This window comes from Penicillium expansum (genome assembly GCF_000769745.1).
Source record: "Penicillium expansum strain MD-8 chromosome Unknown contig224, whole genome shotgun sequence".
In the NCBI taxonomy this organism is placed as follows: Eukaryota; Fungi; Ascomycota; class Eurotiomycetes; order Eurotiales; family Aspergillaceae; genus Penicillium; species Penicillium expansum.
The window spans coordinates 472,775-485,311 of NW_015971275.1; the positions used below are offsets into that span (position 1 = coordinate 472,775).

Here is a 12,537-nt window from a genome sequence, read left to right on the forward strand (position 1 = left end):
AAAGACTAATAGTACTAGATTTCAATCTGATCCCGATCCTTGCATTGGGGCCGAATCGGCATCCGGTTCGCGGCCCCGCCAGCCTTGGCCATGAGAGCCTGTCGCACCATGAACCCGGCTTCGTGTCCGGGCCGAGGCTGGGCGCTCTCGCCATGGGTGAAGTCACACTGGAGCTTGAGGAACTTCGTTTTGTCTTTGTTTTGGTACACAGTGATGATGTCGCCGGTGTAGAGCTTCCCGAATTGTAAAGCCTCGGGACCATCCTCGGTCATAGAGCCACGGCGCAGCAATGTGTCGTTTACCCAGATGCCAGAACGCGCTTTGGTGGAGAGAATGGCCATCACACCTGGAATGTCAAGCCAGCTTTCACCTGCCGCAATGCTGGCCTCGATTCCTGGAGTCCAGAATGTGACCTCTAGTGCATAGGCGGGGATCCTTGTATCCATGGGGTCGGCATGCTTGACAGTCGCTAACGGCCCTCGACCCCACGAGGTGAGTCTATCCTCAAGGTATATTGTCAAGTCAAAGATCGAACCGGGGAGACTCTTCAGTTTTCCATATCTCTTTGGTGGTTTGGCGAACTCGGAATCAGACAACGCGGAGGGAATAGGGGGTGATTTGGGTCGATGAACAATCGGTTCTGATGAGTCTGACTCCTCGTCCCGGGCCCGATCCAAGATCGCTTGGCCTGTCTGCGCATCGAGTGTAGTAGCAAACTCGGGATCGTATTCGGATTTGGAGGGGCGAGAGGGGTCGTTGGGAGCAGTGTTGCGGCGGCTGTTTTGGGCACTATTGTCGCTAGATGCCTCGCTGGCTGTGTCGGGGATTGCAAGAGCCAAGTCAATCCGACGTGTGAACTTTGCTTTCGGGGTTGGCTCCTGGGGACTTGAGGCTGGCTGTTCCTCGGGACTCGAAGTTGGCGGAACAGAATTCCTGTTGAGTGTACTAGCTGGTATCGTGCTTTTGATGTGCCCAGGAGTGGTCTGCCGCAAGGAAGATCTGTTAACCGGGCCACCCTTGACTTGTGGAGTGGGGTTCAAGGAATTCATGTTGAGTTGTCCAACGAGTTTCTCTGCACCCATCAAACTGGGCGCAGTGCCACCGAAGGGTACCGCCGGGAGGGAAATAATCGAGTCGTTGGGATCGTCGCTCATCATCGACTCACCGGAAGAGAGAAAGTCAACGTGGAAATTATTGGCGTCATATGAATCCAGATTGCCGAGAGCGTGGGAGCTCCGCAGGGCCGAGGCAGAAACTTCGCCAAACAAACGTTTGGCATGATTGTCCACCACCGCTTGCCCATCTTGGAAGCTCTCAATATTCGGAAGGCTGGGATAGCGAACGTCGGTGGGAATGTACTCAGTCCGGGGCCGCTTGGAGATTCCCTCACTGCTCCTACCTTCTTCGCCGTCGACTTCGTGGGCGTAGCCCGGACCCTCAGCTATAGACAATTGTGAAGCATCTAGCTCGTCCTCCGCATCCTCGCCAATAATTGAAAGCCCATCTTGATGGTCATATAGCAAGTCGTCGTCATCTTCATACTCATCCACATCCGGGACCTCTGCAATCCAAGGGTGCTGGAAACACTCCTTCTCTGTCGGACGAGAGAAAGGGTCCCGATTCAGAAGCTGGGTGACAAAGTCGATACCAGATTCAGACACGCCCGCCTGGCGCAAGGCGTCGAAATCAGCATCACATGTCATAATGGTGCGAAGCATCTGGACACCTCGATCTTCTGCACGCCCTGAATATGGTGGAACGCCGGACAGGATATGGAAAAGAACCGCCCCTAGCGACCACATGTCAACAGATTGGCTGTACGGAGATGTTTTGGGCGGTCTTTCGATATCAGCACAGGCTTCTCAAGCGAAAAAGAAATTAGGGACTTACGGGTCTCCAACGCGACGCCTCTTTCGGAGCTCGCCACGGCGATATTGATCATAGTCCGGGTACACCTCTGGCGCACAGTAGAGAAGCGTTCCACAAAAGGTCTTTAGAAAAGTTTCCTGCTCCACGACTTTCGACAACCCAAAGTCAGATAATTTGATTCTGAGCGGGTCTAGCGAGGCAATCAGGATGTTGTCTGGTTTGATATCGCGATGGGTGATGCGGCGTTTATGCAAATAGTGAAGCGCCCGCAACACTTGTCGTGCAATCGTTCTCACCATCTCCTCGGCAATTCTTCCCTGGGTCTGCAGGTAAGTCGACAGTTCGCCGCCTGGAACATACTCCATGATAATGTAGATCCACCGATCATGCTCGTGGTGATCAATGTATTGAACTATATTCGGCTGCAGCGCGTTAGTTAGATCGTTAACAAGCCAACTGAAAAACATCGCTTACATGCGTGAGGTCTCTCATGATTTTCATCTCGTTATCGACCTTTTGATCAAGGATACCATTTTTCATGAAGCGGCGCTTGTCGAGTTCCTTTGCAGCATAGATGGCGCCATGTTGCTTTGTTGCAATCTTGTACACAGTAGCAAAAGCACCCTTCCCTATCTGACCAGTCACGTTGTACTCGGTACCACCGGTCCAATGCATGCCATAAGCGTTGGCGGACGACCACGCCAAGGCAGACGGGCCCTGTCGTTCTTTGTGCGCTGGGGTATGCGCATGAACCCGTTTGAAATAGCTAAACAAGTTCTGGTGATATTGGACAGCGAATCCTTCTCGGGACGGAATTCGAACCACAAAGCGGACCTCGTCGGATGTTTGAGATCCAGTGATGACTTGAATGACAGATCCGTTCGTGAGCATTCGACTATTCCCATCTTTCTGAGATTTGCGCAGGCGGCAATTGTCCACGATGGTACCATTTGTCGACGTATCCTGGAGCATGAGAATGCCGTCCTCGGTTAGATATATGCGAAAGTGAGTGTTCGAAACTCGTTTAGCATCATCATCGACACTGAGGAGAATATCACAGCGAGAGCGATTGCGACCGAAGCAGAAGCCAACCCCCAGGTTGTGAACTTTCGACGAGAGCCTCAATGCCAAATCTAATGTTGCTGTGTGAGAGGATTCGTGCTCCAGTATGTCCCTTTGAAGGATATGCTGAGCACACATTCCTCCAGTGGCACCAACAGCATCATGGGCAGCATGCGAGTTCGGATGAAGGATACAGATGATGTCGGCCAAGTCTTGATCTTGGATGCCAGAGTTATTCATTCCCATTCGGCGAGGATCAGCACATGGCTGGGTTGATTCCTGAGTGGCTTCCATTATGAAGATGAATGCAAGTGTAAACGAAGGTGCTAGAGGAATGAAAAGAGAAATGAACTACAGGTACAGATTCCAATGGGGTAGGGTATATGTGCTGCGAGGCCAGCAAGGGGAATGTGCATAAAAAGGTCATTAAAGTCGTAGACTAGAGATATACTAAGTCAGTAAGGTTGCGACAACAAAGAAGAGTCAGGGAGTGTTTGATATATATATACCTCGAGGGGAATAGGTACTGGGATCAAGGACCCGAACACCCGGGCAAAAGTCGGGCAAGACAATGATATGTATGCTTCGGGACCAATGAAAAATTCACCGGGGTATGTGTCGCCTGATCAACAGATTGCCCACACAGGCTTTGCTCAGTGGGTGAGCGATAAGTGAACTGTGAACCGTGTGTCTTGCAAAGTGGGGTGTCCCTCCTCAACTCTCCTCAAAGCCAGTGTTGATCAACACAGATGATGACGCTTTCCATGAAATGGAGGTGAGTATATGCAGCCTTTGTCCTCAAGCGATAATAATACAGAGCTCGATTCTGGGGTTGAAGATGTCGACCGGCGGAGAGATACCAGACTGTGAAGATGCCGTTCAATGAGATGCTACCCAATAGTGTTTCCGTATCAACAATGCTCAAATTAAGGAAGGGAGTGTATTCTGCGATTTCGAGAGGGCTAGGAGGTATGTCTGTGAAATTCGGTTCCAACAAATTAGCAAACATCCTTTGGAAGCTTGAAGAGGACTGTGCTTAGCATCGACTCGAGAATCGAGATCGAGAATAGAACTCACACAGCTCAAAAGATTTGCTATCAACCTGTCCACGGCTAGTAAAATTGGGATAGCAAATAGATAAAAATGGGGACGCCGGGACAGAGCAAAATCGCACTCCTTGGAAGGTCGTCCGAGGAACAAGACCAAGAACGAGCCGCAACAATTATGACTAGGTACCTGAGGCAACGACGCGTTAACCTTGGAAGGCGCGTAAAGTCCTTACTCATCAGGCAACAGACCCGTTAATTGGTCAAGCGGGAGATAGCGGGGGCTAACCGTGGAATCTCTCAAGTTCGATCTATGAGATGTCTCCATTTGTACAGGATGATCCCTTGGAACGTTTCTCCTTACATTTTAGTTAATCCCTTGCCATTTATCATAAAGTAACACTTAGCATTCCTGTGAGTAGTAGTCTACTTTTTTAGGTTGTGCCCCATAAGGAGTCCTGGAGGTGGTCAAGTTGTATTACATAATCAATATAGCCAGCCCTGGAGGGCTCCAGGGCTCCTGGGCTCCACCTGGGTATCTATCACATCACTCGATCATCCCAAAACAATAGTCTTTAACCAATCTCAGCCATAAACTAATTAATTACACACGGTGCCTACTGTTTAACACATTACAGTGAGCTTAACTTTAATGCACTCCTGGCTCCAGGTTGATGATTATACTCTAACCTGACATTGCCCGTGGACTTTCGCTCAGTATACTCAGTCCTAATCGGACCCTACTATCAAGCATTGTCGGTCAAACCCTATCAAAGGTTATACGTGGAAAATTGATTTCCACGAAGTATGCGTTTTACCGCCCTCTAGTATATCTATCAAGATAGCTAACAAGAATAGCTAATACCTATGCCATGGGTCAATTTGACATGTCCGACTTCATAGGCATTGATAATATAACTGCATTATTACATCGCGCATGTTCTTGTTGGGTAGTTTGTTGCAGACTGAACAGAACGGCTTTGTCTGATCCAATGCAGGAAATTCATTATATCATTTCACCAATATAGTTTGGTTATCATGTCCATTCCCCGTATAACCTTATACGCAGAAAATGCTATCGTCCCGACCACACACAGTTCGAAAAAGAGTAAATAATTCAAACTTTGAAAATATCGGCTAATCAAGAGATGTAAGTCAGTGATAAAGTTTGCGGTGGAAATGATTACACGAAATCCTCACATTGAAGGCAGATTTTGCTGCGAATAAGAGCAATCTCGCTCGATCGCATCGGTTATTATTTCAATGGTTCCAAATCTCGCCTGGAGACATTGGAGAATATTGTTCTTCAAGGTTGAGCCTTCGGGTGAAGTGGCAAATATCTCCGAAATTGTCTCAGACGATATGTACGGTGGGTCGTAAGATTGTATCCAGTGTTCACAATCATCACTGGTGCGGTGGATACCAAGTTGATCGGGTGATGAATTTTCGTTGTTAGCAATCGCATCATGGAGCTTCTTTTTGAGGAGAGACGCCAGCCTAGGCTGTCCATTTTCTTGATCAACTGGAAGTTCTCCCAAGGAATTCCATGGGATACTTATAGACTTCGGCAGAGCAATAGCTTCTCCAAGCCACAACGAAAGAGCCAAGAGGAGAATTCTGACAAACACTAGGTTTCCCATTTCTAGATGACCGATTTGAGCATGTAGTGAAGTTGAAATCTTTGCTGAAGGTGAACTGCTAATGCAAGTAGCTTACCTCTAACCTGTTTGGGACTATGGATCTAGCCCTGATGGTGAAAACAATTAGTTAGCATTGAGAACTCTTTGTCATGATTAGATATGTGGTTTTACGCGCATAGTGATAATGCTAGGCAAATATCAAATATCAATCAGCTTATGTCTTGGCCTATTTCGTTTCCTGGATGAAGAGGTGAAATCGACCGCCCATGGCTGTGCTATCTTGGCTTTCCGGAGTTAGCATGGAACCTCCGGCGCTTGGGATATCCATGATGCCGATAAGTGGGGGATACGTTTAGCAGATATCTAAACAGCTCCGACATCTCTAAAAACCTATGGAGATACTATCCCTGCGTTAATCTCCGGGCCTCTCACAACCTACATGTCAAACGAACTATGGGAGACAAAATGACGACTAGCCCACTCCATCTTTGGCGTATATGTCTTAGAAAATTCCGCTTCCGTCGATAACTGAACTGGATCCATCAATGAAAAATTGCACAATTAGTTCAAATCAATGAGCATGGCATAAGTTAGGTCAATATTCAAAGATATCGGAGCCGCAGGTATGAAAATACAATCAACAACAGCAATGGTTTCTAGTGATAAAAACGTATATCTTTCGAACCAACTTCTCTATGGACTACCATCCTATATACGTATGTGGGTAATAAGTCCTGATGTGGTATACACTCTGACCCGACGTTGAGCACACTCTAGCCTGCCTCATGGACCAAAGCTGATCACGACCTTCATGGCATCGTGTCTCTCAAACCTGGCGTATGCATCTGGTGCGTCTTCAATATCAATCACATCACTAACAATGAACCCTGGCCTAGCCTTTCCTTCAGAAATAAGGTGCAAAAGCTGTGGCGCAAGATCAATTGGCTTCGAAGGCCCAGCTCCCCACTTGAATTCTCCAAAAAAGAAATCAGTAAGCGAGAAGTTGAAGTGCGTATTGACAGTAGAAGCACGTGGTGCTGTTGCTGTATTATTGGATTCTGGATTATAGACTCCAACAGTCCCCATGCCACCACCCGGAGATGTCACAGCTAACATGTTTCGAATAATAACATCCGACTGGACCGTGAGGTTCCTGTTAACTTGCTCGTATCCAACTGCATCAACACTTCGAGCAACGCCATTGGGCTCGAGTGTCAAGATTTGCGTTACGGGATCAGAATCCAGAAAGTTGATGGGGATAGCTCCAATTGATTCAGCCAGCTCGAGTCGATCGGTCACGTAGTCCACGCTATACACAGTTGAGGCACCTCGAAGAATCGCTGAGTATGCAGCCATCAAGCCAACCGGTCCAGCTCCAAAGACGGCCACAGTATCGCCTGCTTCAAACCCAGCAAAGTCGAGAGCAGCCCAACCGGTGGCAAAGATATCGGACATCATAAGGTAGTCGTTTGCCAGAGATATAGATTGATTCGTAGTTGAGTTCGTGTACTCGAAGGAAGGAACTGGTATGAGACCATTGTCCGCGAAGGGAACACGTAGGTACTCAGCTTGCGTTATCTATGTTAGCTAATATCAAAGCTGTGTACCGAGACAAAGGAGATGCTCACCTTGCATTCCACCTAGCTGCCCTCCACCACCGTACCCAGCATACATATTCGAAGTAAGATCGGAGTGCAAGTGACCCTCGTGGACGGTAAAAGGAACAATCACCGGGTCACCAACTTTAAGTGACCCAACACCTGAACCGACCTCGGATACATAGCCAACTCCCTCATGACCAAGACCGAATGGGGGTGGCTGGCCTACGTTTGTTCCACGATAGATGTGTAGGTCCGATCCACAAATAGCTGCTCTGGACATCTGAATAACAGCATCGGTTTGGTTGATGATGGTGGGTTTAGGTAGATCGACAACGCTAACATTGTAGGCATTGCCTTGCCACACAACGGCTCGCATCGTTGCGTTGATAGCAGCGTCATTGATGAGTGCCATGGCAAAGGAACAGTAAATTGCGAGAGAAGGAAAGTGAAGTCTGGTTTGGTCCTGGAAACAGGCAAATATTTATAGCGGAGACTGTTCATCTAAATTAAATGATACCGTGGATTACTTCTTGGCTTACACTTGGCCGCGATGCAGCCAAGGTTGGAAACCTGGTTCTACGTCAGCTTTGTGGAGCAAAATACTATGTGAAGAGGTGATGTGCTCTGGAAGCTGATATAGATGTCTTAGCTTATGAAGGCTAAACAGGTAGATACTTAACGGTGGATATTGCAGATCCCTGGGGGAGGGTGGATCCCCGTAAGCGTCTTGCATTAGCGCCGGTTTTTTGGACCATGGTCTGATAAACACCAACTAATTCCGGTCATCAGTTCTAGGTACATTCCACGGTTGAACAAGTTTACAATTCATCGCGATAGTCTTGTATCTCGATTCCTTCACCAAACTGCCTGTGCATTTCAACTGATCAAAAGCTAACATGACTTTTATGTTTACAGACAAAGCTATCTCATTCCGGCAGCCTAGGACTAGGTCTCACAACAGTCATCTCTTCGAAGACTAGGAGACAATTAGAAAGATGTAGGATATCACGGAATATTTCCATCAACCGGATCATGCAAGGGCTATTTTATACTCCGGGACCATTTCTACAGCATGTGATACCTGATAGCATCTTCCTAAAGTCCGTTCTCAACTCAGGTAATTGTCTCTGGTGTAAGAAGACTGCTTGAAACCGTGCTACCATATTGGTTTTTTTTAAGAACAACAGTCTCCCCCGCTGTTCCTAACAGTGTGCCTTAATTTGCAATTTTGTTGGATGGCTAGGATAACGACAAATGACTTCTCTTAGAAGATACGAGCATTTCACCAAGACTAGCCCAATGATGATGTATTGGTAGCATCCCTTTGACCCTTTGCCCCTTGAAGTCTATCCGGTAAAAAAAAGGAAGCCCTACAAAACCCGCGCAACCTGTGCCCGGATGCAAACGGTATATGAGGGGAGGAGAAATGATGTCAACAAAGTAACTATTATAACATGAACGACCCCTGTTGGGGCTAATATATTATGGATATAGTCTACGGGGGGATGGTACGTATAGTGGCACATGTGCGCTAAGCATACACCATGAAGCAAGGCTTTCATGTATGTATGCTACTGGATTCAGTAATTATTGGCTGCAACTATTTACTCCCGTATGGCTTGCTAGTGTCCTCACTCCTTTTGAAATCACCCTTCAGCGCAATATCGAACACTTGTTCTAGCCGGGCGAGCGCTGCGTCCGATACCTCTGTGACAGGTTAGATTGTCAGTCACGAATTCTCAACTCTAGACAGATTGAGGAAGCACTTACGGTAATGGACCACAACGCGGCCGCCCATCAATCTCAACCCTTTTTCTTGTCCAATCTCTGCCAGGTCGTTTGGCCCCACCCCTGACGCCTCGAGATCCAACCAAACCATATTGGTGTGCACGGGGTACTCCAGCTTGCCACCGCGACTGGTCCACAGATCAGCTACCTGTTTCGCCTTTTTATGTGTTGCTGCAAGCTTCCCGGTCTGGCCTTTCGGGTCCGTGCCAAAAGTTTCAGTAAGCGCAACGCGGGCGGCAGCTGCAATAACGCCTGTCTGTCGGGCACCGCCGCCTATGGATTTGCGGAACCAGCGTGCTTTCTTGATAAACTCATGGGACCCGACAATGATACTTCCAATGGGTGCCCCCAGCCCCTTCGAGAAGCAAAGACTAACGCTATCAAAGATACTTGTATATTCAGGCAAGCTCCCAGCACCGGACACGACGGCCTCCCATAGCCGCGCCCCGTCAAGGTGAACCTTGATGTCATTAGCATGGGCCCATTCCACAATCCGCTTCGCCTCCGCGAGCGGCATGATCATTCCATCGAGGGTATTCTCCAAGCTGATCAACTTGGTCGGGCAATAATGGATATTATCATCAAGAACTGCGTGCTTCTTGATATCTTCCAAAGTCAAATGGACTCCATTTTTGGGAATAACAGGGCTCACAGTGGCACCAGTCCAAGCACTCACACCACCAGCTTCATAACAAATAATGTGTGATCGATGATCGCACAATACTGAATGAGGTGGCTGCGCAAGATGCGAACGAATGGCCACCTGGTTGCCCATTGTACCCGAAAGAACCAACAGACTTTCCTCATGTTTGGTGATCTCGGCGACATAGCTTTGCAGCTCGTTGGTGACTGGATCCTCATTGAAAACATCATCTAGAAGAGTTGTTTGGCAGATCGCTTCGAGCATCGACGGTGTAGGCTTTGTCATTGTATCGCCTGACCCAAATTAGCTTTAATTCCGCCATTCTCTTCTCGGTTAAGTCATACTTCGGAGATCAAACTCGGCAGCTCCGGCTCCGTGCCAGGCTGTGGGCTTTTTGTCACTGGTGCCAATGACTGCCGAGGCACGAGCCAGGGCATCTGTGGAGAGTTGTGCCATAGCGATCGGGTGGATATTTGTACGTGCGTGTGGAGGTGTCAATCGAAGCGCCGAGGAAGACCGACGGATCGGGTTTATCAATCGGTTCATGGATGAGGCTTTGTGGCAGAAAGCGCAGATGCCTCGGGGGAATTGGGGAAAGAGGGGAGCCGACACGTGATCCGGGGATAAAATGGATGCTACATTGTGGAACCAGGCGATAAAGATATTATCGTTGTGTGGAAGATTACACTGATGATCGGGGGATAAGCATAATATTTAGCTTAGTTTAGGTACAAGCTAAAACCCATGTTTCACCTATGAGAAGTATAATCTGTAACTTGATACCTCCGCAGCTATCCATGGATGACGCCCGGGCCACCGTACGATTCCTTATCGATAACCTAATCGGGACTAGTGCGTCCAACCGGCGGCCTCGACCGCTGAGTCAGCTTTGGCTGGCCGCTGGCGGGCAATGCGCTTCAACGGTTCAAATCCGCACAATCTTACCGTCTCTCTAACTGTTTACACTAGTCGCGCAAAGATGGATCTTTCCCATCTCACACGGCCTGGTATTTTGTGTCAGTGTGCTCGGTGTTCCAGCTCACTAGCTGCACTGGAGAACGAATGGGCCAAACTCTCCAACGCCTACTCAATCCCAACAGCATGGCTCAGTGTCGACCTCCATCGCATCGCTGTTTCTTCGGAGCGGAAGCAAATCCCTCAGACATCGGATATGACCCTGCTGCGTGGACGTGTTATCCAAGAAGTGTCATGTAAACTCTGTCAGCAACGGATGGGGGTACTTTGTCCACTTGACAACGGGTAAGTGGATATGGACCAAAACTGACGCTTTTCACGGCTAATTTGTTCTTAGGATGAATATTCTGTGGAAAATGTCGAAAGTTGCTTTTAGAGAAATTGTTACCATGCGAACAGTACAACCCGTCTTCAAACAGGGCGCCCTCGAACGACTAATTTGTCCTCCGAAAGAACCTCCGCGCCGAACCCCCGACCTCGTTCAGGGCAGTGCACTAGTGCCAGCTGGCTGCACCGACCCCACTACCCTCGACCCCTCCATGCAAAAGCAAATGCTCCACCAGGGTAGAAGCATTGATCAGATTTCGAACTCGGTGAACCACCTACAAGACACAATGTCCGACCTCAAACATTCATTTACAGCACTTCGAATCGAATTGAATGGACCCGGCCGAAATCTTGGGGAAGGTTCCATACTTCAGGGACAAGACTTTGATATGATTGCTATGGTGCTGAAGGAGCTCAAGTCCAAGTCTGACGAGATCGAGAAACTGAAGTTGGAGATTGAGGCCCTGAAACTGAAGAATCGCTACATGGGAGTGACCCAGTCACACCAACAAGAGTCATTGTCGATCATGAATATGAACGCTGCTCTTCCCGAAGTTCGGAGTCCCGGTTTGCTTCAAGCGGGCCGGAAACGTAACTGGCCTGACGCTTTTTCGAGTGATCGGAGTCAGGCAATCGCGGACTCGTTCGACGAAGACGATATGGTGGATGAAATGTCACTATCAGATCCACCGATGTACAGCTCTCGCGTTCCTCTCAATGACCAACGCCAGCCTGCAATTACCAATGGGCCACTTGCAGAAGAAGAACTGAGGTCCTTAGAGGTGCAGATGCCTGCTCGACAGCCTCAAAATACCTCAAGCCCCCTTCAAACCCAACCCCATACCTTGCAGCAAACCATAGCCAAACGCCCCCGGATAGGTGCGCCGCCCGAAGATAACCCCCAAGCAGCTCCTCCGCAACCGCAAGCTGTTCCTCAAAGAAGACCACCCGGCAGACCGAGGAAATCGATCAGCCATCCCACCATCCCCGATTCTACCGAATCACCCAGTACCGCTCCCTCTAGCACGCAGGGGGATTTCGAATCAAACGGTCAACAAAACACAGTGCGACGTCGCACGTCTCGTCGCAGCTTGCGCGCACAATCCCTTGGTCCAAATATCAACCACGAGCTTAGTCAAGAGGACCAGCAGAACTCACAAGAATTGGCCAAGGCTCCTCCTGAGACTCACCCAGCCCCCAACAAAAAGAGCAAGCGTAACACTGGCTCTCCTAATGGGAAACGAACCGGTGGTCCAGAGGACGACGGAGATGAGGCTGCTATGAATGAGAAGCGGAAAGCTAAGGTCGCGGCGCGAGACGTTATGGCCAAGATGGCTTTACAGCATGAGGAGACTTTAGAGGCCGAGAATGCACGATAAATCGTCGGCGATCAACATTCACATACTTGTACAATAGACAATATAAAATACATAGCTGTATTATGATCAAACTTTCAACTGAAATCGACTGGTACACTACTGGGACTTGCAGGCTTAAGTGGACTCGTAGATGTGCTAGCTAATGTGACGATGTCCGCTGCAAAGGATTGGCCTGGTACGATGAAACTGGCTATCAAAGATTAACTT

The 12,537-nt window shown here is 48.6% G+C and overlaps 4 protein-coding genes across 4 annotated transcripts; 1 reads left to right on the plus strand and 3 right to left on the minus strand.

Moving 5' to 3' along the window:
- Positions 1–14: 14 nt before the first annotated feature.
- PEX2_068070 (serine/threonine-protein kinase) lies at positions 15–3,225 on the minus strand (the record flags this gene model as incomplete). The annotated part of the gene is made up of 3 exons (XM_016744078.1): positions 15–1,839; positions 1,891–2,291; positions 2,344–3,225. 3 exons carry the CDS (start codon positions 3,223–3,225, stop codon positions 15–17), a joined length of 3,108 nt encoding a protein of 1,035 aa, XP_016599791.1.
- A 3,175-nt stretch (positions 3,226–6,400) lies between these two features.
- On the minus strand, positions 6,401–7,630 carry PEX2_068080 (glutathione-independent formaldehyde dehydrogenase; the record flags this gene model as incomplete). Its single annotated transcript, XM_016744079.1, has 2 exons — positions 6,401–7,185; positions 7,246–7,630. The coding sequence occupies 2 exons, from the start codon at positions 7,628–7,630 to the stop codon at positions 6,401–6,403; spliced, it is 1,170 nt and encodes a 389-aa protein (XP_016599792.1).
- A 1,188-nt stretch (positions 7,631–8,818) lies between these two features.
- On the minus strand, positions 8,819–10,195 carry PEX2_068090 (threonine aldolase GLY1; the record flags this gene model as incomplete). Its single annotated transcript, XM_016744080.1, has 3 exons — positions 8,819–8,925; positions 8,989–9,942; positions 9,994–10,195. 3 exons carry the CDS (start codon positions 10,193–10,195, stop codon positions 8,819–8,821), a joined length of 1,263 nt encoding a protein of 420 aa, XP_016599793.1.
- A 433-nt stretch (positions 10,196–10,628) lies between these two features.
- Positions 10,629–12,330, plus strand: PEX2_068100 (uncharacterized protein; the record flags this gene model as incomplete). Its single annotated transcript, XM_016744081.1, has 2 exons — positions 10,629–10,909; positions 10,962–12,330. 2 exons carry the CDS (start codon positions 10,629–10,631, stop codon positions 12,328–12,330), a joined length of 1,650 nt encoding a protein of 549 aa, XP_016599794.1.
- Positions 12,331–12,537: the final 207 nt, after the last annotated feature.